Source organism: Ambystoma mexicanum, chromosome 7q, assembly GCF_040938575.1.
Source record: "Ambystoma mexicanum isolate Mex_15411 chromosome 7q, UKY_AmexF1_1, whole genome shotgun sequence".
Lineage (NCBI taxonomy): Eukaryota > Metazoa > Chordata > Amphibia > Caudata > Ambystomatidae > Ambystoma > Ambystoma mexicanum.
The window spans coordinates 303,301,879-303,328,756 of NC_090941.1; the positions used below are offsets into that span (position 1 = coordinate 303,301,879).

The window sequence follows — 26,878 nt, forward strand, 5'->3', positions numbered from 1 at the left end:
AATAATCTGAGCTACCTCGACGTGCGAAGGACCATGGGTACAGTGGACGCCACACTAGGGATAGTATTACTGACGTGCCCAGTCGACATCCCTTTTCGAGTTTCGAAAGCAAAAAATGTAATCATCCGCGACTACCGCTAGAAGTCGGCGTATGCATAGCATGTGAATCTAAGCAGATACAAGCATCAGAAATACAATTACGTTGAGTCATGTAGCCCATATATATCACAGAACAAAACCTGCATGCTGTTGCAGTCACACAGCTGGTTCGACTGGGAACGCAGAGTAAATTAGGTTCCAGGCCATCATTAATTTCTGTGCTCCAACATATGTGCTGTGTCAAACATGGCGGCCACTTTATAATGGAGTTAAATTTCAACTCTGTGCCTGCACATCAAATGCTGTTAGGCGCTAACTGCCAAATACAGGCTTGCACCAATGTATCAAATAATATTGAACAGCAGTGCTTAAAACAAGTAGCTCGTGCCACAATGCTATAAAACCAACTTACATCCATCATCGCGCTTCAACACTACCTCGTGTAATACTATACTCTCCCATAGGATTTCAAAATGTAAACAGTGTTTCACATTAGAAGGATACATGATCCAACTGGAAGACAAGGGGAATGGTGCACTGATCTGAAGTAAAAGGTAGCTTATATGACTGATGTGTGTGTGTGTGTGTGTGTGTGTGTGTGCGTAAAACAGAAATGTTTGTGCCACAGCAGTCGGAGTTTACTTTGCATAGATGGGCCTAAGCAACACCATGTTAAGTAGATATAGGTGCATCAGGCTGTGTGCTACGAGAATGCATTTGTAATAAAACAGCAAAAATACATCGAGTGCATAGTGCTTGACCCTGGCAAATGCACCAGAGAACAGAACAGACTAGGAGCAGCATGCACCCCAGCATGTGTGCTAGTAAGCCACGGCATACTTGTCGAAATGCAATCTGAATGCTGCTATTGATTGAGATCTCTAAATAGATTGCCAATTTCTGGCTGTCACCAAAATAGATGCAAAGTCCAATATTTAATTCCCAGGGCAACCTAGCTAAAGTGCATACCTTCCAATAATGTGATGGGTCACACAATGAACTTAAGTGCAAAGTGCATAGCAGCTAGTCATATGGTAAAGTACAAAATGTTAAACAACATATTGTATGGGCAATTTACCACAAAAGATGAAAAGTGCAAAGTAACTAGAAAGGCATGCAAATATGCGATCAACATACAGCCAATGGCCCAATAAAGTGCATGGCACCTAGCAATATATTAAAATACACAGTAATCATGCATTCAAAATAAGGTGCAAAGTGCATGTCATTTTGCATAAAATAAGGCAACAGGGGTACGCTCGCAGCTAAAATGGCTGCTTCCTCTTGAGCCCCTGGGCACTGGTGTGGAGGAGGAGGCCAAGACATACTTAAGCACAATGTCGGGAGTTCCACCGAACTGATCGGGTGCTGGAGGTTAGCGGCTGAGCTGCGAATTAGCTGTGTCCCCATCTCCAGGGAGGCACACCCCCCAGGGCTCCCGGAGGCCATTCACGAAGCGGCAGAGGCTTGGCAGGGGGAGCCGTAGCACTGAAGGACCTGAGCCTACTGGGCCGACTGCATCGCTGGTGGGGCCGGCCGAGTGCCGGTGTAGTCGCCAGAGTAAGACTAACAGCGACAGGGGGTGGGGGCCCGTCCCCCATAGCCCAGTTCTCCTGGTGGTGGGACGCTGCCTTTGCATAATGGACTCTGGGACACCGCAGGGCCTCGCATGCTCTCCGCTATAGCTACCCCACTGCATCTGTTGCTGAACCGTGCGCAGGGGCTGACTGTCTGTGACTGGCCTGAAGGGATATGGCTGTGCGTGAGCAACGGCTGATGATGGACAGTGCAGGTTGGAGTGTCGGCGGCGCTTGAAGGACTGGGCCCAGCTCATCCTAGTGGACTCCCCCTGTGCCCAAATTTGCAGCTTGTCTTGCAGGTGGAACAACGGCCCCCGCTTGTGTGATGTCTGGTGACGCTTAGAAGAGTGGAGAGTGTACAGGGAGCTCAGGTATGGTGGCCTCGGCCACTGGCTTCATGGTCTGTCTGGGGATCGGATCGGCAGAGGAGTGGTGTGGTTGCTGCAACAACGCCTGCTATAGGGCTAGGCCTGTGGTCGTTTGAATATCACCAAGCTGTGGACAGCACACACCCTGCCTGTAGGCGTACCTGCTACTATGACCACCAGCTAGGCCCCTGCTAGATGGACTGTGTTTATGCGGCCAGCATAATATTTCTCTGACTGTGCGTGGGCTGCATGTGTGAGGGTGGCCTGTAAATCAAACCGACCTGGGTCTGTGTAGTGGGTGGAGGCTGGGAGCTGATGGGTAAGGTTAACCAGAACCATGGCCCAAAAAGGAGGACTAATGCTGTGTACAGGCACAATGGGGACCCCAGGGCCGAGTTGTAAAGAAGGGGGTCACCACCGGCTTTGGAGTGGCCCGGCGGGGTGGGGGAGGGGGGGTCGGTTGGCCCACCCTCAGAGCTGAGTCTATTACTGGCGGAAAGGAAGAGTGACTTTGCCTCTGTGAACACCAAGCTGGATGTAATGGAATACAAGATGGAACGAATACAAGCAAGTATTTGGAAGTAGAACAGTCGCACCCATAAAGTGGCGCACAGGGTGGGGGTCCTAGAAGATTCCAGTAACAAAGTGGCTCAGGCTATTCGAGGATTACAGGCTGGGGTGAGAGATATGAGATAAAAATGAAGACCTTGAGGCAAGATCTAGGCGCAACAATATTAGAGTGGTAGGGATTCTGGAGACTGTACCGGCACACAATATGGAGCTGTTTATGGAAACATTTATTTGTGAGGTGCCGAAGGACCTGCCGCTGTCTCCCCAGTTCGTGGTGGAGAGAGCACATCGGATTTTGACTCAAAAAACCAGGTCGGGGCAGAATCCCCACCCAGTTTTTGCCCGCTTGCTAAATTACTGTGACCAGGACACCATTTTGCGCAGGGCATGCAAACTGGGTGAACTACAATATAAAAAGGCCAGAGTCTAATTTTATCAGGACTTCACTCCGTCTGTCCAGAAAGCTCGACTGTCCTTCCTGGCTGCCAAGAGATTTGAGAGAGAGCAGACTGCAATATGTGATGTTATATTAGTCTAAGCTACGGATGATTCATGGGAACAAAACTTTTTCACGCGTCCTACAGAAGTTATCACTCTTGTGAAATCTCTTCCTAAATCCTAGGACGGGTAAGGCTCTGGATAACAGCCCCTAGTACACAGTGGCCGAGTCTGACGCGATCTTGGATATGTTTAGGTGGTATTTTGAAGAGGTGAATGCGTCCAGGGGCTCATTTTCCGTGGATGAGGTGGCTGAGTACATGGGGGATGCGGCATTGCCAAGGCTGAACTCGGAGGCGTGTCAAGTGTTGGCTAAGCCGATTACGGAGGAAGATATCTTAACGGCAGCGCATGCACTTCCCCTGGCTAACGCCCCTGGGTCGGATGGCATATTGTCAGAGGTTTGTAAGGAGTTGGTGCCAGAGGTTGTGAAATACACAGTGAGTGTTTGGGAGGAGGCATTGGCGTGAATTGGTCCAAATCCATTTTGTTTCAGGTGGGAGCAGTCTTCCGTTAAGTATTTGGGGTGATGGTCAGCAGAGACTTCACCTCTCTGCTGGTGGGTAATCATCTAGCGTACCTGAAGGTCCTGACGAATAAAGTTGATAGGTGGTGTACGCTACCCCTGTCCTTGCTGGGCCGGGTGGCTGTTGCTGAAATGGTTGTGGTTCCTAAATTACTGTGTATGTTTCAGAACGTTCTGGTGTGGCCGGGTGCATCCTATTTTGTGGATCTGAAGAAGTTGCTGGTTAAGCTGGCGTGGCGCCCCAAGTCCTCCTGAATTAGTTGAGACACCCTGGTCCTCCCGTTGGACCGGGGTGGTATATGCTTGCCAGATGTAGAAATTGTATTTTCTCGTGGCACAGGTTCATTTTGTTTCCTATTGGGTGCGTATTGAAAAGTGCTTGGTGTGTCCCTATGCGATCCAGAGGATTCTGGTGTCAAGGACGGTTGCTGATGGTTGCAAATTCAATCTGGTTGCGTGCACAGTGAATGCATGGAACAGGGTTCTTAAGAGGTTGGTGGTGGATATTCTGTACGACCCGGGGCTGCAACTTTGGACAATTGAGTGCCTTAAACCTACCTGTGATGGGGTTCTGATGAATGAGTGGAGGGGGCTGGGAGTGAAGGCTATGGCGGATATGTATCCCGACAGAGTATTTGTTTCGTAATCATTGTTGATGGCCAAGAGGGGTGGTGGTCTCTGCAGAAGACTTCAATATTTTCACATGAGGGCTGCTTTTCAGTGGGCGGGGCTGTGCACAAGGTCTCATGATGGGGCATTCAATAGCAGATTCCAACTGATTCAGCTTAAAACTCTCCACAGGGTATAACATGCTCCGGCCTGACATGTTTGGTTTGATCCGACAAGAGCGACAAATGTCTGCGCTGTCAAGTACACTCGCAGACTTTCTCCACATGCTGTGGTCGTACCCTAAGTTACAGGGGTTTTTGGGGGGGGGGGGTGACGAATAACCTCTCTGGTATGTTGGGCTGTGGTGTACCTCATGACTTGCTATGCTGCATGTTTGGGTGGTTCTCGGGGGGCCCGGGACCTGGTAGGAAGTTTCTGGTTACTAGCATGATAGTGGCCCGGAAATGTATACTGATGTGCTGGATCAGCCGGGTCCCTCCTAGTGCCTGGGCGTGGCTTGAGGATTTGATTAGGTTGAGTGATCTCGATAAGGAATACAGACTCCTATGTGGGCTGCGGGCAAAGCCTAAGAACATATGGGGCCCCCTTGTGACTTGCCTCCTAGCTCGGCGCTTGGATACTGCTACTCCGGACGTGTTCTCCTCGGACTGAGGATTTATTTGGTTAATGCATACCTCTCGCAGTGACCTGCATTGTGCTATTGCTGTCCTTCGTTTTGTAATGCATACCGTCCGAATGTTCCCATCGTCATTCTCTGCTGTATTGTATGTTTGAGTAAGATGTGAATCTACTTCAATAAATAAAGCAACAGATCAAGCCACTGTATGGGCAATCGCACCATGCCACAACACAGTGGCCTTATGCCATACTGTTGCATGGCAGCCACCAATAGAATATAAATATGGCAAATCCAATCATGAAACATGGTCCTAGCTGGAAGTACACATCTGCCCCAATTCGTATTGTTACATAGCAACAAAAAATAATCTGGTACACAGCATATATTACAATGAGCACACTGAACAAATTAAACCATTGAACATGGAAATCATAAAACATGTAATCTGCTTCCCAGAATTTCATTTTACACCTATAGCAGCAGAGTGTCGATGAAAAAGAACATCAGTGTTTCTTTCAATTGACGCACAAAAAAGTGTATAACTCTTCATCAATGTTTTGCCCTTTTGGAGTTTTGGTGCCAAAGTCCAAAATCATTTTGGTCTCTAATTGCCTGAGTTTGAGCTTTTTTGATCATCCCCTCGGGGATGTATAGGCACATGTGCCACTCCAAGAAAGAACAGTTGCTCCGAGTTAATTCCATAACACTCTGAAAAATGTTTTGCCTTGAGATAAGAAGGGTCTACTATCTTTATGACTCTCAGATGCTGGAGTATGCATAGTTTTAATTTGCAGGTGGTTCTGAAGATGTACCATTTTGTGAATGGACAACTCGAAATATAGACAACAAAAAAATCATGTTGGTGCCGACTGCCAAACAGTCGACCGCCTTCGAGCAGTCGTTGGCACCAAAATCCAGGACCAACTTTTTCGGCTCCATGGCAGACATTTTCAGCGCCGCCACCAACCTGGGTGACTTTGACCCTTTGTATTCTGGGCGGGAGGTGCTGACTTCCACATCCATTCTCCCAACCGATGGGGAAGGCAAAAACGCTAGCGCCTTGGCAAAGAAAATCTTTTCCTCAGGCAGCATTGCCTTGAAGGCGGTCAATCTCTCTTGCAGATACGCCAAACATTCATTCTGTTTGTGGAAGGCCATTGAGCAGGCTGCCCAGTACATCCCAAAAGGGGTGCAACGAGAAGGTTTCCAGCAGTTGGTGGACGATGGCAAGGAGGTGGCCCGGCAGTCTTTGCAGACGGCATGGACGTTGCAGACTGTGACAGTAGATCGATGGGGTCGGTCAGAGTGCTCAGGGTGCAGGCTTACCTGCATACTTCAGGATTCTCACCCAATGTGCAAAGTAAGCTCCCTGACATTGCTTTTGATGGTGAGAATCTTTCCAGCCCCAAGAAATTCATAGTTCAAGCTAGCCGCAAAGTCGCACGGCCTAGCTGTGCAGCTGTCGGCCCAGCCTGCCTTTAGTTTTTCACCAAGGGGTTGAGGCAATCGGTGCTGCGTCCCCTATGGCAGGAAGCCTCACCTCCCGCAAGCCAGGCAGGGGCAGAGGCGTGGCCTGCGCTCTGGAAGGGGCAGTGGGGCCTCAAGAGGCCAGCAGACAGCAGCTCTACCCTCAAAGCCGCTTTGATATCTCCCTCATGACTCCATTCGGAGGAAGGATAACCGAGCACTGGGCCACTGGCCGGAGATTACCTTTGATGCCTGGGCTCTTCAGCTCATGCAGTGGGTCTGCTGACTGCCTTTCTGCTGTTGAAGGGTTCCGTGGAAGAGGTACCTCCCGAGCATAGAGGGTCGGTTTGGTATTCCTGGTATTTCCTTGTACCCAAGAAGGGAGGGGGGAGGTATCCATCCCGTCTTGAACCTCAGGGCTTTGAACAAATTCCTGAGGAAAGACAAATTCAAGATGGTGACGTTGAGAGAGATTTTCCACGTTCTCGATTTGCAAGACTGACTGGTGCCTATAGATCTGCATGATGCATACTTTCATGTGCCCATCCACCAGAAGCACCGAAGTTCCTGAGATTCCTTATAGGGGACAGGCACTACCAATTCAAGGTGCTGCCCTTTGGGTTGACCCTCCACTCTGAGGGTCTTCACCCAGCTCCTGGCGGTAGTCGCGGCACATCTCAGGAGATCCGGCATCCATGTGTTTCCGTACTTGGACGACTGGCTGATCCAAGAGAAGTTGGCGGAGCAGGTTTTGTCCCATCTCGAGGGCACCTGCTAGCTACTCCACAGGCTGGGCTTCTCCCTGAGCTTGCTGAAGTCCCACACAACACCAGCACAGAGGCTCTAGTTTATCAGAGCAGTCTTAGAAACTCGGGTGGAGAAGACCTCCCTACCGCGAGGAGAGAGTCACCATCGTCGCACAGATGGTCGAACTCTTTCAGAACCACGCCACCTTACCAGCAGCATTTTTCTGGTGCCAGAGTCCAGGCTACCGATGCTATCTTTACAATGGCTTCTGCGGGTTCAGTGGTCCCAGTACTTAGGCACTTTGAGGGACGTTCTTAGAGTGTCCTGGTCAGTGGTCGACAACCTCTCCTGGTGGGCCAGCAACATCAACATGTGGCAGGGAACCCTTCTCGCCTCTGTGGCCCCAGGCCATGGTGGCCATGGAGGCCATGGATGCGTCCTTGAAAGGTTGGGGCGCTCACTGCGAGGACTTGCAGGTGAGCAGCCTTTGGTCAGTGATGGAGGCCAGGTGGCACATCAACCGGCTGGAGTTGGGAGTCATAGGGTTAGCACTGAAGACACTATCAACTTCTCTGAAGGGGAAACACGTGCTGATCTTGACAGACAATACAGTGGCCATGCACTACCTGAACAAGCACGGTGGCGTGCCTTCCCTCCACCCGTGCAGAGAAGTGATGCAGCTGTGGTTCTGGCTATTGAAGAACCAGATTTCGGTCTTGGCAGTCCATCTGGCAGGGACTGAGAACGTCTTGGTGGATGCTCCGAGCAGGCAGAGCATGGTCTCACACGAGTAGGAACTGTGCCATGAAGTCCTAGAGGGGGTCTTCTCTCTGGGGTACCCCAGCAGTGGATCTGTTTGCCACAGAGTTCAACAGGAAGTGCAGACAGTTTTGATCAAGGGAATTCACAGCGAACAGTGGGCTAGTGGACGCATTTCTAGTGGATTGGGTCTTCCTCCTCCACTATGCATTCCCTCCGATTCCTGTCATCCCGTGTATTTTCAGGAGCTTGAGGAGGTTTCTAGCAACCCTGATCTTGATCGGCCTGAATTGTGCGAGGGGGACTTGGTACTCGGACCTTCTGGACTTCACCATCTGCCCACCTCTCAGGTTGCCTCATCGCCTGTAACTCCTATCCCAGTTGGAAGGTCGGGTACTCCACCCAAACCCGGAATCCCCCAACCTACATGTGTGGCTCTTCAGAGGATGAGATATGGTACTCCAGGTGCTGCTGGCTGCACACACTGTCAACATGATTGCTGTATGCGTGCAGCTGGGGAAGATTTGAGATGTGGTGCAGGGAACACGAGATTGACCCTATCTCTTGCCCCTCCACTACAGTGATGGAGTTCTTTCTGTCACTGGCCTCTTCAGGTCCCCACCGTCAAAGGATACGTGGTGGCTTTTTCTTCAATTTGGTCGCCGGATCAAGGGTCCTTCTTCACGATCTCGGTTATGGCCCAATTCCTGAAGTGCCTTGTGAATATGTTCCCGCCTACTTCTTTTGTAGGTCCTAACTGGGACCTTAATGTGGTCTTTGCATTTCTTCTGGCGGCTCCGTTTGAGCCTTTCAATTCTTGTTCTTTGCAGTTACTTACTTTGAAAAAGCGCTTTCCAGGTGGCCATTACTTCGACCAGGCGGGTAAGCGATCTGCGTGCCCTATCTAGTAAGGCACCCTTCCTTCGCTTCTTTCGAGGGAGGGTTTCTCTAAAGGTGAGGCCCAGATTCTTGCCCATTGTGGTGCCTGAATTTCACTCATCAGTCAGTGTACCTTGCAGTGTTTTATCCACCCCTGCACCCTTCTAAGGATTAGCAGCATTTTCACAGACTAGACCCTAATAGGGCAATTAGTTTTTATGTAGCTAGGACGGCTGAGCTCAGAAAAGACGATGAATTGTGGCTTTCTCTATGGCCAGGGGGGGTCTGGGTGGGGTGGAACTGAGGTATGGGGGCTTAGTGACGCAGAACATGTACAGCAACCAATGTCGCGTCCAGAGCCGACGACCGATCGAGTCAAGGCAGATCGACAGCGAAGTCGCTTTCCGAGCAGCTGACGGAGGAATGGAGGTGTATCTGATGAGAAATCTGTGGGAGACGAATCTATAGAAAGAACATTACTGTAAGTAATTTCTTCTTCGCACGATTTCCATAGCAAGTTGGTCTGACTATATATTTCAGTTTACTTGTACTGTTTTTTAGCCATTGGTAGAATAGTGTGTTGATCACAAGTCTGTCTTAATTAGGCTAAGAGGCATTTATTTTCAAGCTTTTGTGGCTTTTACCACTTCCTCTGGCAGGTATATAAAGATGCCTTTGAAAAACATCACAGCTTAAATAACACCTCCTGGGATTCCTTTTTCCTTTATCTGTGCCTGTATCTGTAGCCAATTTGTAGTTTACTCTGTGAGGCATGCATTAGATGTCGAACCCCTCCCGACGCCAGTCGTCAAGGTTTGACTGGTACACTTTAAGTGAGGCAGTGGTCGGTGGAAATGAAGGGAATAGAAAGAAAAAAAATGGAAAAAACACACAGGCTGTCCTGTTAGTACTCTCAGGAAGGCAGATGGAGATGGAATAGTGTCAGTCATGGTAATTGAAGTCCAGTTGAAACTGTATTTCAGGCTGCACCCTTTACAAGATCAGTTGAGACAAAATCATCCACATATCAGGCCATTGCCTCTAGAAGGGCAAAAGGGAGGAGGCACAAATAGTCGCATTATGCCTTTTTGATTTGTGGATCCCAGTGTGGTTGGTAAGTTTGTCATATATCATATTGGGATGGTGTTGCATCCCAATAATAAAGAAAGGGTGGGGGTCTCACTTGAGATGGAGGCTCTCACAAGTGTTTGGGAAGCTTTTGGAGCTGAGGCATATATGTATAATATGAGTGTGCTATATAGTATTCGTACGTTTTAAGAACTCACACTTGATTATCAGTTTCCTCTAAGGATCAAACAAGCGTTTATATGTATACATACGAAACCCCTGGTCTCCCAAATCCACCTCAATACTCAACCTGCGCTACCCAGAAAGTTTGATGAGAATAAGGGCCCGATTCATGGAATAAATTGCACGGAAAATCAGGGACTTGCGCGTGAAATCGCGCGCAAGTCCTCGTTCGTCAATTCATGGAACACAATGTGCAGGGCTTACCTGGGACTTGCGCGGAATCAGCGCCGGTCCAACACGTCATTGCGACACCACGAAGGCCTTGCGCGAAACTCCCAGCAAAGGGCTGGCCGGCCCTGCGTAGGCACTGAAAACGGGGGCAGAACACGTGGAATGGGGAAGATGACGCAAACATTTGGGCATTACGCGGGACGATCCACAGTCAAACAATCGCACCGTCCATACGCGCGACAAACAACCATATTCATGGAATTCGACAGGGATGGCTGGCGTGCGGAAAAAAAACATGCAAATCCCAAAACCCCTACGCCACGCGATAGCAGGCCTAAACGTTAATGCGCAAACAAACCATGCATAAAAAGCCAGCCCGATCAACAAACGCATGTATACAGCTACGATAAATGTACCATTTGTTGCAGCAGTGATCGTGAGACACTGCAGGAGTAGGAGGATGGCCAGGGCCCTGATCTTCCACCCAAAGACCACCCTTTTTGGGATGCCTGATGATTAGGTCTATGCTGGGTATAGGTTCCCCCCTCATATCATTTTAGACCTGGTCACGGAGTGGGAAAATTTACTCACATCACCCACCCTTGCTCCAAAGCACTGAGCCCCTTGCAAAAGATGCTCAGTGTCCTGCATTGATTGCACCCATGTTACTCTGCGTCCACCTAGAGCAAAAGAGCATATATACCGCAACTGAAAACACTGGCACTCCATCAACGTGCAGGTTGTGTGATGCCAAGGGCATAATTAATTCTGTCTATGCCAACTATCCTGGCAGCACCCATGACAGTTACATCTGCAGTATGTCCCCCCCCCTACACTAGTCCCTGGAAGCTGTGAAGCTTGGCAACACATGGCTCTTTGGTGAGTAGGAATGGTCATCCACATGCATGCATGTTGCACACCTACAAATATACACTGTCAAGAAATAACAAACATTCTCACCTCTACAGGGGACAGTGCCTACGCTCTGAGCACCTACATTATGACGCCAATCCGCAACCCCAACACACCTGCCCAGGTAAGATACAACACTGCCCATATTGCAACTCGGGCCATAGTGCAGCGCACATTCGGAGTGCTCAAGTCACGTTTCCGCTCCCTTGACCACTCTGGTGGTGTGTTGCTATATGCACCACTAGTAGTCTTCAGGATCATTGTGGCATTATGTGTCCTGCACAATGTTGCAACACGGCATGGCGTCCCAGTGGACATGGTGGTGGCACCCCATCCACACCCACAGGCCTGCCGCTTGCTTATGGCTGGGCAAAGGGCACGGGAGAGACTGCACATACCCAGCTTGTGGCAAACATTTTCACCTAACCCACCCCCCCCCCCCTTCCACCCTCCCCGGTGAAGTGCACAAGAGGCTGCTACATTCCAGGTGCAATTCAATGATGATAATGGGCCAATCCCCTGTGCCCACAAAACCACCCTGAGAAAGTCCCCTTGAAGTGAAAATTTGTGTGCATCCCTCAGAACTAAGACTATTCATCGTGTGTTGACAAAAAAAAACACATTGAAGAGAGAGTCTGCCACTACCACCATGCCAAACAATCCATCAAATCACCTCTCTGTCACCCAAAGCATCCCCAAAGTCATGTAAAATATCATTACACTGTGTCATGGTATGGCATGACATGTAAAAGTATTTTCATAAAGGACCGATACACAAGGCAAGTGTCTCAAAGCGCTCAAAGATGGATGGAACAAGGGGAAAGGAACACTTGGTCAGGGCCCTTAAATTTCTGAAGCAACAATAGTCTGTACCGGCAGAGTAAGTGCATATTAGGCAATTAACAGTGGAGGTAACAGTGAATATGTTAGACAATGATTCTACAGTTTTACCAAGTGCATGAATGTGCCACCATGCAGGGAGCCAGGACAGGGTGGAACAGACAGACTATCTACAGGCATGGTGCAATCCGAATGAGAAAGTGTACAGACGTTTACAGGGGAGTGTTAGGTCGAGGGTGGTCCAAGTGCATCCAGTCAGTGTAGGCGGGGGTAAGTGCAGAGAGATGCAACTCTGTCATTCACCAAGTGCAGTGATGATGAGGCCAGTGCAGGTCCCGGAGGCAAGTGTGCCAAATACTGCTGGAGGTGCCATGGGCCTGTGAGACACTGAGGTACATCAGGTGGCCAGTCACTGAGCTGTATGGAAAAAAGAAGGGAGAGAGCAGAGTGATAGGTTAGCAGGGAAGAGGGAGAGAGAAGGAAGAGTAGAAGAGGAAACTCCTGAGGAGTTCCAGGAACTAACGGAGATGAGTCTCCATATGGAGGAAGTCAGGCGATTCCAGAGGGAGGTCCCTGCTGACGATAAAGATCTACCTCCAAATATCTTCTACCAGGACTGGCTCACTCGAACAAAGTCTAGAGGTGCCTGAGGAGAGAGCTGGGGAGGAAGAGTATTTAGGCATTGCTCGTTGCAGATAGGAACTACCCAGGCACCACATAGCCTTGGGGACAATACTTAGTTACTTACATTTGACACTTGCAGCCACAGGTAGCCAGTGGAGGGATATCGGTGCCAGACAGATGCAGCCCCTGGTCTTGACGAAAAAGGATAAGTCTTGCAGTCATGTTCTGCATGAGGCATAGAAGGTGTGAATTCGAAGCATGGAGGGTGAGAAAGAGCCAGTTGCAGTTCTCCAGCCTGGAGATAGCCAGGGCTGTGGAGACAGTGACCTGCAAGTCAATCAGGACATACATGCGGGGGGAAACCCCCCCCCCCTGGTGCCCCCCCCCTGCAATCCCCCACCCAATCTAAAAACCCCTGCAACCCCCCACCCAATCCCCTTATATTATTTATAATCCAAAACCAACCCAATACATATATAAAATAACTAAAATAATATAAAGGTCAGTTGTGCAGAAGGTCAATTAGGACCACTATAATTGGGACAATTGTGCAAAAGGTCAATTGTAAAAGGTCAATTTGGGTAATACCGTAGCTGATAGTTGAACTTTCTAGAGATTACTGAAATGTGACATGAGAAGGAGATAGTGGATGCGAAGATGACCCCAAAGATCATTATCCGTGCAGGTGGGTGCGGCTGCAGGGCCAAGGGAGTTTGGCAAGAGAGAAAGTCGGAAAGCTGGAGCAGGGGTCCCAACGCAAATGATCTCACTCCTGCTGTTAAGGCAGAGGTTGTTTGCAGCACAACATGACTGAATCGTGGACAGTCGGATATGAGTGATGAATTGGAGGTGCATGAGGGTAGCCTGAAAGACAGTTCTGTGTCATCCACATAACACTGGGATTCTGAGGTGAAAGTGCCAATCAGACGTGCAAAGGCTGACATGTACATGTAGAAGAACCAGGGGGATAGTTTACATCCCTGGGGAACGCCACACTTTCAAAGAGCCATAGAAGAAGGTAAGGCTTTGAGTCCCACCTGGGATGGGTGGTCAGAAAGAAAGGATGTTAAATACACCATAGCGTGATCCGTGAATCCTGCGCACCATACCCACTGTAGTGGACCCCGTCTGCAGTGGTGGAAGTGAAGAACTAACATAATGGTGAAATGTGTAACATTCCATAATGATCAGTATAAAAGAAGATCTTACCTGTCCCCTTGGCATGCAGTTGACACTCAAATTTCATGACATGAAATATCCATCATTAACTGATGTAAGGATCTGCAGACAAAGAAAAACATGAAACATAGTCCATGGTACACATACATACCAATAACTAATTGAAGAGCCTCAGTGAAATTAAATACATGCCAAGAACAAGTCCCAATACAGCTATCAACATGTGTCCCTGCACACATTCACAAACTCCTGCATGCAATTTAAACACGCAATACCCACACTCAAACCCAACAACATCACCCACACTGCCTGTCCCCCTCAATGACATGCAGCAAAGGTGCATTCAACACATCCCCATTCAATTTACCAGGATTACATTTACCACATTCACATTTTTGGGGAGAAATCACATACAACCATGCTGCATCGGGGGGCGTGGCCAAGCAGCCATGGAGTAAGCTGCGATTCCTTGGAGCACCGTGATCCGACTTATTGATTCGAAGCAAAACGCATGTGTTGACGGCTGATTACAGCGACAAAAGATACTGTATCTGGGTGAATGCTTCAGGCAGCGGATGAGCGTATCGGCGAGAGAAAGTGGACACAGCAGATTGAATTAGGCCACTTTGAGTCCTGATCTGAGGGCGGCGCAATTGATACTAAGATGGCGGCTTGCCAACACAAAGGGACCCCCGGCGACACTTGAAATAGGGTGCCAGGCGGGCAGTGAACGGACAGCAGGCGTGCAGCGCGGATGGAACAGTGAGTGGCCGAGTACCGGAGAGAAGCCCACGAATAGCCCGAGAGGATGTACACAGCGTTGGGCCACTGGGCCATGGGATGGGTGGCACGACCTTGGTGCTCCCACTAGAAGAGGACGATGTATACACGAAACATACAAGGACGACAGCGTTCACACAATAAGGTGGAAGCGTCGAGCACGTAGGGATTACATCCCGAAGCCGCACCGAGGAGTGGATGAGCAAATACGGACACAATAAGTGGCGCCGAAATCTGTACGCCCGAAACAAAATGGCAACCGATCCTGAACAAAGGATTCCACTGTTGGACCGTGAAGCGGCCTTGTAAGGGTTGGGACGCAGCGAATGGGTATATGCATCTTGTAAGTGCCAACGGCCTTTGCAAGGTTGCATCATGTCGGTGAAAAGTCTGAGAACCAAGACCAGACAACCCACAATGGAGGTCTTCGCGAAAGCGCAGAGGACCCCCACAACATTGGAGCGGAGCGCGTCCACGACTACTGCCGAAGAAGCCCCAGAAGGAGATAAGCACCAAATCCTGAAGGCTATATCGGAGCTGAGCACCAAGTGGGGCGCAGCAATGGCGGACTTACGGACAGCCCTGGAGGGCAAAATCGATGCGGTTGGGACTGAACTTGCCCTGTTACGGCAAGATGTCAGGGGACTGGCAGAGAGAACAAGTGGGCTGGAGAGTGCAGTAAAGACCAATACTGATGTCAGCACAACTAATGCAAAGGAAGTTCATGTGCTCAAACAGCAGGTTTCTAACCTAGAAAATCGGGTGGAAGAAGCGGAGGGAAGAGCGAGGAGAAATAACATACGGGTGGTTGGCCTGCCGGAGGGGGAGGAGGGTCAAGACCCTACAAACTACGTTGAAAACATGATCCTACAAGAAATAGGAGCAGATAAGCTTTCGCAGGGATTCACGGTGGAGTGGGCGCACCGGGCCTTGATGAGGAAACCGTGACCTGGGGCTTCGCCACGACCTATCATCGCGAGGATCTTGAACTATAGAGATAGGGAGAGAAGATCCTGGAATATTTTCGTAAAGGTGGGACAATACAGAGAGCATCCGCCAACATTACAGCATACCCGGATTATACGATGCTGGTGCAGAGACTGAGATACAGCTACGTGGCAGTCAAGAGGAGGCTGCGAGCAGCAGGCATCAAGTACATGCTCCTGAGGAGGTGGTAACGTGGTTGGATCTGCAGGGCTGCCCGGAACAAGAAGTGGACCGTGACTGGCAGGAACAGGACGGCTGAAAAACTGGTGCCACGGACATTGGGGTTACCGGATTATACCGGGAAGCGAGACTGGTCTAACACTGGATAGCATTTGGGCCTGGTGCCCGTCATGGACTGGAATATAGTAGGTAAATTGCAATTGGAAGCTGCATAGGGTTAACACAATGCGTAATACATTTGTTAATAGGAGCAATAGGATGGAGGCAACCCACCCCAAAATACTAATAGTTAAGTGGCCATTAGGGCGACTTTACCCTACTGAGTCCTGAGCATAAGTTTGTGCTGAACGGGGCTAGATGTGGGGGTGCCTGAGATCCAGGGATGGAGCTAGGCAACAGTTGGAGGGGGCATTGTTGGGAAGGGGTTGGGTGGGGGGAGGGAAGGGAGGTGGGAAGTTTGGGGTGTACATAGTTTTGGGGAGTTTAAGTTTGAACATGAGCCTACATGGAAGAGTTGAAGGGTTGTATCTGCATAGCATGGCCGGGAGGGTTTGGTTGGAAATGAGGGAGGAAGATATCAAAGCGCTATGGGAGATCTCAGGATAGTGACGTGGAATGTCAGGGGACTTAACAGTTATATGAAGAGGAATAAGGTCATGCTGTATTTGAAACGGCAAAAGATAGATGTTGCATTGTTACAGGAGACGCATTTGACGCAGGAGAAGCTGGAGCTAGTTGGGGAAAAAATGGAAAGGGATTGTGGTGGGTTCGTCGTACTCTGCTTACGCTAGGGGAGTGCTTGTCAGGGTGACGCCTCATGTCCTGTTTCAGCTACTGCAGGAAATGGCGGAAACTGACGGGAGGATGGTTATATTGAGAGGGCTGTTGGAGAATAAAGAGGTATGCATCGTGAATATGTATGCTCCTAACCATAACACGGCGGCATACTTCAGGACTCTGTGAACCAGTCTTAGTATGTGTGTGGGAAGCGTGGTTATTTGGGGCAGGGATTTCAATTGTGTAATGAACCCCAAGGTGGATAGATCTGATAGCAGGATTGATAGGCCCACTCCAGCGGCCAAAGCATTGCAGGTGTTACTAGATGATTTCGGCTTGGTAGATGTATGGCGAGCAAAACATCCCAATGATGGGCAATATTCACATTATTCTGCCCCGCAACGGCTACACACGAGATTGGACCATGTCTTTGCCACGCCGGATGTGGTGGCAGAGAGCACTAAAATAGAACACAAGGCGAGTGTCCTCTCGGATCACTCGCCCCTGATTCTTGGGTGGTAATACTGCCCCCCGAGGGCGCGGATCCCGACGTGGCGCTTCCGAGCGGAGGCACTCAAAGATCCGGTCTTTCGTGAGGACATAAGAGATGAGATCATTAACTATTTTGAAACGAATACTGGTAGTGTTGACTCGGCGGGTGCACTATGGGAAGCTTTTATGGTGGTGATGCGGGGGGCAGCCATAGCTAAGTCAAAGGGCCTGCAAGGTGGGGTTCTGGCTGACCTACAAAGAGTCGAAGATGAACTGGAAAGAACACTAGGAAGTGACAGTGTGGACACTGAGCTAGTACTTAAACTACAACAGCAATGCGCGGAACATTGGGAAAGGCTCTGTAACCTCAATTATAAAAAGTATGTAGAAAGACAGCACGCGGGAGATAAAACGGGTAGGCTTTTAGCATGGCTGTTCAAGAGTGAGACCCCTAGACCCCCGATTAGGACAAAACCTAGAGAATATGGCGATGTAGTAGACACTCAAGAAGGAGTCAACAAGGAATTTGCGGATTATTATAGGGTGTTATAAAGGAACAATGAGGAAAGTAGTCAAGAGGAGATAACCGAAACACTAGAAGATATAGGATTACCTAAGATAAGTGATGAGGAGAGAGAAGAGCTTGATGCACCAATTACCCTGGAGGAGTTGAAGGAGGTTGTGAAGCATTTGCCCACCAGTAAAACCCCAGGAGCAGACGGGTTCCCAAGCGAATTTTACAAAGTATATAGAGAAGAAGTACTACCCCCAATGCTAGACATGCTTAACGAAGCGTTTGAGATGGGAAGGTTGCCGGAGTCACTCAGAGAAGCGATCATAATACCGCTTCCTAAACCCAACAAACCGGGGTATAGTTGTAACTCCTACAGGCCTTTATCGATGCTGAACCAGGACAGCAAGATACTGACGGCTGTCCTGGCAAACAGATTGCGGAAAGTAATTAGTAAATTAATCCACCCGGATCAAACGGGCTATGTTCCGATCAGGAATATAACCCATAATCATAGGAGACTCCACTGTGTGATTGATTGGGCGGATAGAAATGAAGGCGAAATGGCGATTGTATCCCTAGACGCAGTAAAAGCTTTTGACTCCGTTAAGTGACCATGGCTGCTGGCGGCCCTGGGAGGTTACGGAGTAGGGCCGGGGTATATCAGGTGGGCGAAAATGCTATACAGTGAGCCGTTAGCCAGAGTTCGAACGGGATCAGTGATATCCGAGAGATGGCAGCTTAGTAGAGGTACCAGGCAGGGGTGCCCCTGGTCCCCGATGCTTTACATTGTAGCCCTGGAGCCCCTAGCGATATACCTCAGGCAACAGTACAATACGATAGGTATTGAGGTTGGGGGGGAGCGGCATCTAATATCCTTATATGCGGATGATTTATTACTGTACCTGAAATACCCGGAAGAGAATCTCCAATATATCCTTGAAGTGATGGAGAAATACGCGGGGTTGTCCGGCATTGTGGTAAACCCTCAAAAATCCAGTATATTCCCCCTAGGTAACTATAAGGGTACCACGAAGGAAAGGTTGCCAGTGTTACAGATACCATGGGTGACTGGTTCTTTCCGTTACCTTGGCATAGATGTGTATCACACCGCAGAAGAGGAACATAAGCACAATACCGTGGTAGCTGTTGAAAAAATCCGGAAATGCATGAAGTTTTGGGAGAAGTTGCCCCTAGCCATGATGGGACGGGGGGAGCAATGCTTAAAATGGTGGTCCTACCTAGGCTTTTACATTATTTTAATAATATCCCACATATGATGCCCAAGAAGTTCTTCACTGAATTGAATAGTATATGCAGGGACTTCCTATGGCATGATACCCGGAATAGAGTAGCGCTATGGAAGTTGCAGAACTTCTACGAAAAGGGAGGTATCAGGCTGCCCAATTTTGAGGTCTACTATATAGCAAGTCAATTACAATATGTGGCCAATTGGCTCTCCGACGAAGTGACCCCTGTACATAGGTTGTTTGGGTGGGTTTGCACCCCATTTTACTTATGGGAAATGATATGGTTGCCTGAGACAGATATGAAGGAGCGCCCTAAAATGATGATGTTGGGGTGGAAAATGTGGCGTCGAGCGTGTCTGGTGATGGAGGACCCATTCCCGTGCTCACCGCAAGTACCGCTGGTCGCATTAGCTAGAGGGGACAAGCAGCTGAGGGTGATTATCAGAACCTACTGGGAATCGGTGGGGCTGGTAACGTTAGGGGACATCTGGCAAGAGGGGACCATTAGAGATTTCGAAGAATTTGGGGAGGAGGTGGGATTACACACTGGCCAATATGTTACATACCATAGGATGGTTCAGAAAATTCGGAAAACGTGGCCTGAAACAGTGTTGGCAGAGGAACCAGATGCTACTGTGGGGGTGATATATGACATATCGGAAGGGGTGCATGAGATTTCTAGATTGTATGAGATGGTGATGACCAAGGTGGGGAAGGAATTGACACATCTGAGACTTGATTGGGAGGAGGAGGTGGGGGCCCCAATGGGAGATGGGATGTGGGAACGTGCCCTGGGATATCACAAATAAGTGTCAAACGCTAGACTTAAACAAATACAGCTGTACATAACGCATGGAGCATACATGACCCCTCTGAGGATATCTAAGTTCCGGAACACTGGGCGACAGGCGTGCCCTAAGTGCGACATGGAAAACGCTAACATGACACACATGTTTTGGTCATGCCCAGTAATCGAAGGTTTCTGGGGCGAAGTGGCACAAAAATTAGCGACAAAAGGGGTCACGCTTGTCATAGATACAGCCTGGGCCTGCTTGCTGGGAGGGTTCCCCAGACCACGGAAACTTAAACATGTTGAGAAACTGAGAAACTTGGCATATGTGCTAGCAAAACGGAGGATCGCCATGGGATGGAAGAAATGCCACAAGCCACGGGTGGAGGTATGGTGGAAGGAGTTACAGAAATGGGCGGAGGCTGAAACGGTAGTATGGCAGGAGGCGAGCAGCATGAGTGGGGGAGGAGAAGTGGGTACCTTGATGGCATGGAAATTATTAATAGCGGAACTGTTCGGATCTATATCGGACCCGACGGAATCTGAAGATAGTGAGACCCGGCCACATGCAGCAGATGCTGTACGCGAAGTACAAGTAGGCTCATGATGGAGGGTGGGACTTGGGGAGCAGTGGCAAAATGGAAATACAAATGGTGTCTAATGGAATTGTTGTAAATTACACTGCGTGTTGGATTTGTTTGTATTGTTGTTTGGTTTGAATAAAATTAATAAAATATGGAGAACATTTTTTTTTTTTTTCAACCATGCTGCATCTATTCTCTGGGATAGCCACCTTTTTATTTCATCACTGTACCTCTACACAAGAACGTGTAACATTTGTAACATTCCCCAATGAAACCAGTGTAAAAATGTTTTTAAATATTTAGGCTGTCAGTGAATTTTCAAAAGGTGAGGAATCTATAGAGGAAATAGGGCATTCATTAGGAGCATAGTTACTATAGGTAAATACATGCTACCTTGTATAACTCTTCAATAATTGATTTTGCTGATTTGAAATTGTTCTGAGTAAGGACCTTTTTATTTCCCTAGGCATGTCTTTGATTGAACAAAAACTGTCTTTTTGAGGAAATCATTTGTTACTTTTTTGAGGTGCGATGCACACATTTTTTCATTGTCTTGTCTATTTTAGGCTTTCAATTGGCTTCTCTGCAATGTCATTCAAACAACTTCACTCCATGACATTCTGTGGTATTTTGTGGCTTCGTTAACTCCAGCACCTTTGGAGCCCGAGGAAGAGGATGATGAGGAAAATAAAGCAAATAAAGAAAATGCAGAACAAGTAAGTGTGAGTTGGTAAACCATTTTTCAGTAGAGGTTGCATGGTCTGATGTACTGAAAATATTGATAGGCTCATATTTTAAAATAATGTTGATAGCATCGCCCCTCTCACTTTGCTCACATCTCTCTCAATTATAATAGTGTGCCAGTCGCTGCACTATAGTTAAAGGATAGTTCTCCAGCATGGGGTCTGGCATGGATTCACATGCTCATGAATATTCCCCGTCGTCAGGCTGGGAATCCTCGGTAAAGAAAAAACCAGTATCAGTTTCGTTTCTGATCTGTCTTTCGTAGTAATAACCAATCACTGGTCTCTGCGTCATACTGACCACAGCCAATGACTGCCCTCTACCTAAGCACCGCCTCTGGCAGCCATCTTCAGATTTTTACCGCACGTTCATGTGTTGGGATCCTCGTGCTATTGCTCTCGAGCGTTAGTGCTATTTTTTCGCGCTTTTTACAAAAACTTCGATTCTTTCGGTCAAAAGAGCCTCAAGCTCCACCGATCCTACATCCGATCAACGGGGACCCGTGTCGGATTCATCTGTGCCCCTCAAGGGTGTAGATTTCGTCGAGCTACACTTCGGAGGACTCCAGAAGCTTCTCAGGCCCTGTCTCGGAGATGGCCCAGGAGAAGGGAAGCTCGACGCCCGGAAAGCTGTTCAGGGTCTGCCCTGGATGCCAGCTGCAGAACGTCTTCAAGGAGGACGAACACTCTTTCTGCCTTTACTGCCTTCATGAGGACAAGACGCACGTGGAGAAGGACTGTGCGTTTTGCGGCAACATGTCGGAACGGACCATGAAGGACCGCCATCAACGTCTCGCCAACTGGCTGGAGGGTAAGAGCCCGTCTGGCGAGAAGAAGAAGAAATCCGAGCGGTCTTCTAAGACCTTTGAGGGCGCCCCGGCGACGGGGGCCCAACATAAGGCCAAGCACCGCGAGTCCGCTGGCACCGGGAGCGCCGAACGGTCGGGCTCTGCGGGCGCCAGGCAGGGCGCACCCTCCCCGGCACCATCAACCACGAGCCAACGCTCTGGGTCGGGTAAGAGGAAGGCCGAGCACCCGGCGAAGCTCCTGGAGAGGCCCCGGTCGAGCTCTAAGGCAGAGGAGGAGCGTGGCAGTGCCCCCTCCCTCAAGGATAAGGCGGTGAGCGCACCTAAGGTGGTGAAGGCCTTGATCCATCCGACCAAGCCCTCTATCGAAACGGTCGCGGCGGCCCTGGCTCAGCCTGTGGTGGCTGCACCAGTGGTGGCGACCTCAGGGCCCAGAATCTCCCTGCCTCCTCGGAGGGAGTCTTCCTTTGTGCCCATCGATAGGACCCCCGTGAAACCCTCCGTGGGCAAGAAGAAGGGGGGGCAGGGCGTCGTCGTAGAGTCGGCCTCAACCTCAGAAGAGGAACTGATCGAGGTCTTAAGCCACGGCCTAGGCGTGGAAGAAGGCCAGCCCGTCGGAATGGACCCCGACGCAGGTGACGACGACGACATCGTCGAGGATACCGACGGGGCCCCTGCTCGCCCGTCGGATTCCCCTCTGCCAGCGCCGCAAGACAACTCGGCGGCCATTTTGTTGGCCATACAGTCCTTATGCTCCGAGATAAGGACGAGGCTACCGTTACCGACGGAGGAACCTCTCCCGTCGGGGGATCCAGAACCGGGACCTTCTGGTGTTCCCCCTACCAAGAAAAGAAGGATCCATCCACCACCTCCTTTTCAACCGTCGCGCCCCTTCCAGCCCTCCTCCCCGTCCACCCGAGGGGATGATACGGGGACTGACACGGCAGCGACGGGTACGGACGACGAGGCATACGACGAGGATTTTCCGTCGTCGCCTCCCACCAGGGCCTCTCCGCCCGACGAGATCGGATCTTTCCACTCCATGATCTCCAGGGCTTCCGAGCTTTTCCAACTCTGCCCTGAGGAGAAGAAAAAGGAAGGCTTCCTTTATCAGCGGCGCGAGGCCAAGAGGAAGACGGTCCTCGCAGTGCCTCTGTTGGACGACATTTGGGATGAGGGCCTTTCCCTCCTCAAGAACCCTTCCACGACGCCAGCTAGAAGAGACCGGTACGAGAAAAAGTACCGGGTCCCGGACACGGCCCCCCTATGCCTCCGGGCGCAGCCTACCCCGGACTCCGTCGTCTCCGCGGCAGCCAGGAAGAAAGCGGGGGGGGGTGCGGCCTCCACATCGACTTCCCCGCCGGACGGCGAGGGAAAGAAATTGGATACTATGGGGCGTAGAGTCATCTCGTCGGCAGCGACGACGATTAAAGCGGCCAACGCCTTGGCTATCGTGGCCCGCTACGACAGGGAGCTCTGGTACAAGATGGCTCCTCTGCTGGATTTTCTGCCGGACGACAAGAGGGCGGAGGCCCTTGAGATCCTGCAGGAAGGTGAGGTGGCCTCGGACCACGCCATCACCGTGGCGACGGACATCGCCGACACTGGATTCCGCCAGCTGGGCAACGGTGTTTGCCTTCGACGTCGTGGATGGCTCAAAGCTACGGACTTCCGGCAGGACGTCCAGACCAGAGTCCTGGACATGCCCTTCGACGGGAACAACCTGTTTGGGAAGACAGTGGACGATTCCCTTCAGGCCATCAAGGCGGATACTGAGACGGCCCGGGCCCTTGGAGTCCTGCAACGACGGACGCCCTTTCGGAGCGGCGGAGGCAAGGGCGCCTCCAAAGGTTCCGGCGGCGGTTTCGCTTCCTACCGTCAAGCGGCCCGCTCGTCGTCGCAAGAGGCCTACAGAGGACGAGGCAAGTCTAGCGGACCCCGCCGTCGTCGCCAAGGAGGTCAAGGCGGCAAGGCCGCGTCCAAGCAGGATTGAACCGGCCTTGGGGTCGGGCCCCCACCGAAGCACCCCGGTGGGAGGCCGGCTGGCGGGCTTCGTCAGCGTGTGGGAGTCCATCTCCACCGACCGTTGGGTGCTGGACGCCCTGGCCCGGGGCCACGCGCTCGAGTTTCAAAGAAGGTGCCCGCGCGTCCCCCCCGTGGCCAGGAAAGAACTTCACGTCCCTCAACTTCTCCTGGAGGTAAAGGCGATGCTCAGAAAGGGCGCCATCGAACTCGTCCCGAAGAGGCTTCGGGGCTCCGGAGTCTACTCGAGATACTTCCTCGTGAAGAAGAAGACGGGAGGATGGCGCCCCATCCTGGACCTGCGACGTCTGAACGAGTTCAAAGCCCTTCCCTTCGGACTAGGGTCGGCACCCAGGGTATTCACCAAGTGCTTTGCACCGGTGGCGGCGCAGCTGCGCCGCGAGGGGATCCACGTCTACCCCTACCTGGACGACTGGCTCATCCGCGCCAAGACGAGGGAGCTCGCCGTGGTCCACACGGCAAGGACCGTCCAACTCCTCACGGACCTGGGATTCTCCGTGAACTACGCCAAATCCCACCTGGTGCCCGCGCAAGTCGCACTGTTTCTGGGAGCGAGGCTCGACACAGTGTCCCTTCTGGCCTCCCCGTCGGAGGAGAGGACCAGGACCATCTTGGGCAAGGTGCAACGAATGTTGGTGGCCGACGCGGCCAAAGTGAGGTCCATCAAGTCCCTCCTCGGGATGATGTCTTCCTGCATCTACCTCATTCCCATGTGCAGGCTCCGGATGCGCCCGTTGCAAGAATTCCTGGATGCGCGCTGGATCCAGACGACGGGCAGCTTCGAGGAAAGGATCAAGCTCGACGAGAGTTTCCGACGAGCGATACGGTGGTGGGGCACCCGCGCGCATCTGACGGCGGGCATGGACTTCCAGACCCCAGCCCACCAGGAGACTGTGACCACGGATGCCTCCCTGGAAGGGTGGGGAGCGCACACCGAAAATCTGCACGCAAGGGGACTCTGGCTCCCGACGGAGAAGTCCCTACATATCAACGTCCTGGAGCTCCGTGCAGTGTTTTGGGCCCTCAGGTCCTTCCTTCCGTCCCTCAAGGGCAAGGTGGTGAGGATCTTCACCGGCAACACCACCACCATGTTTTACATCAGGAAACAGGGCGGAACCAGGTCCCCAGCGCTGTCCAAGGAGGCGCAGGACCTGTGGCATTGGGCCGTCGCCCAAGGGATTTTTCTGGTGCCGTTTCATCTGGCAGGGATAAAAAACACCATCGCCGACTCACTCAGCAGGGAGCTGCGCTCGTGCCACGAGTGGGAACTACGGCAGGATCTGGTGGATCGCCTCTTCCGACGGTGGGGCACACCCCAGATCGACCTGTTCGCGACGGCGACGAACGCCAAGTGCCGGAGGTTCGCCAGCAGGTTTCCCCAGACGAGGAGCATGGGCGATGCTTTCTCGTTCCCCTGGGAGGGCCTGTTCCTCTACGCGTTCCCTCCCTTGCCTCTGCTAATCCGGCTCGTCAACCAGCTCAAGAGGTCACGGTGCAGGATGATCCTCGTCGCACCTGCGTGGCCGAGGCAGATATGGTTCCCGGACCTTCTGGACTTGTCAGCGTCCCCGCCGATCAAGCTGCCGGCGGACGCGGATCTACTCCCCAGGGAAGGAGGCGCCATCCTCCACCACGACCCGAAGTCGCTGAACTTGCAGGCCTGGCTCCTGCAGCACTAGAGTTTGGAGGATACGACATACCGGCCGATTGCAGAGAGGTTCTTGCAAAGGCCAGGGCGTCCTCGACTCTTAAATGCTATGGACACAAATGGAAGAGGTTCTCTGTCTGGTGCCACGCACAGAAGATTAACCCTCTACGGATTACGGCTCCCCAAGTACTGCCGTACCTGCTGACGCTGGCCAAAGCTGGTCTGGCACATGCGTCCATCAAGATTCATCTTGCTGCGATCTCCCGATACACCAGAACCACGGGCCGGACGTCCTTGTGGTCTCATCGTCTGGTGAAAGAGTTCATGAAGGGACTGTTCAGATCGTTCCCGCCTGTGAAGGCTCCGGCCCCGGCGTGGGAGCTCAACGTGGTGCTGACCAAGCTCATGGGACCTCCGTTCGAGCCTCTGCACTCGGCCCCGTTGAAGTTTCTATCGTGGAAAACAGCTTTTCTTGTGGCCATCACCTCCGCACGACGAGTGGGAGAGATCCAGGCCCTTTCCTGCAAGGCCCCGTACTTGACTTTCCACGACACGAGGGTAGTGCTCAGGACGCACCCCTCCTTCATGCCCAAGGTACCGTCGGACTTCCATCTCAACGAACCCTTGGTGTTACCTGTGTTCTTCCCGTCGCCTTCGTCGCCGGCTGAGAGGACTTTGCACTCGCTGGATGTAGCTAGAGCGCTGAAGTTCTACGTGGACCGCACGAAGGGTTTTCGGAAGACGTCACAACTCTTTGTGAACTTTGGACCTGTCAATCAGGGGAAGGCTCTCTCGAAGGCTTCCATCTCCAGATGGCTCTCCGGCTGTATCATGTGCTGTCACCGGTTGGCAAACCGACCGCTGCCTGGCCGTCCGAGAGCCCATTCCACCAGAGCGATCGCAGCTACCACGGCGTTCCTATCTGGTGTGCCCCTGCTGGACATATGCAGGGCTGCTACGTGGAGGTCGACGCACACCTTCACGAAATTCTACTGCGTCGACCGGGATTCCAGGGAGGAGTCCAGGGTCGGCCAAGCAGTGCTGCGCAACCTGTTCGCCTGAGGTGAGCCTGGTGAGGAGGTAAGATGCTTAATGTTGAGTTGATGTGATGCTTAATGTTGAGCCTTTGCCACCTCCCGTGGTTGTGCATGTGTGTACTGCTATGTATTCTTTATTCATGAGCATGTGAATCCATGCCAGACCCCATGCTGGAGAAGGAACAAGTTACTTACCTGTAACTGTTGTTCTCCAGCATGGGTCTGGCATGGATTCACATGCGAACCCTCCCGCCTACCCCTCTGCGGCTCTTCACTTGGTCATACTGCCACTTCACGTGCTTCCAAATCTGAAGATGGCTGCCAGAGGCGGTGCTTAGGTAGAGGGCAGTCATTGGCTGTGGTCAGTATGACGCAGAGACCAGTGATTGGTTATTACTACGAAAGACAGATCAGAAACGAAACTGATACTGGTTTTTTCTTTACCGAGGATTCCCAGCCTGACGACGGGGA

At 51.2% G+C, this 26,878-nt stretch overlaps 1 protein-coding gene across 12 annotated transcripts in view; it reads left to right on the forward strand.

The window, feature by feature from the left end:
* The window catches only part of MYCBP2 (MYC binding protein 2), a 3,160,061-nt gene that overhangs the window by 2,539,129 nt on the left and 594,054 nt on the right, over window positions 1–26,878 (forward strand). For all 12 annotated transcript variants that reach the window (XM_069639721.1, XM_069639717.1, XM_069639718.1 and 9 more), the window contains one exon: window positions 20,697–20,846. In XM_069639721.1, the coding sequence (XP_069495822.1) occupies window positions 20,697–20,846 (150 nt within the window). The remainder of the gene's footprint in view (window positions 1–20,696; window positions 20,847–26,878) is intronic.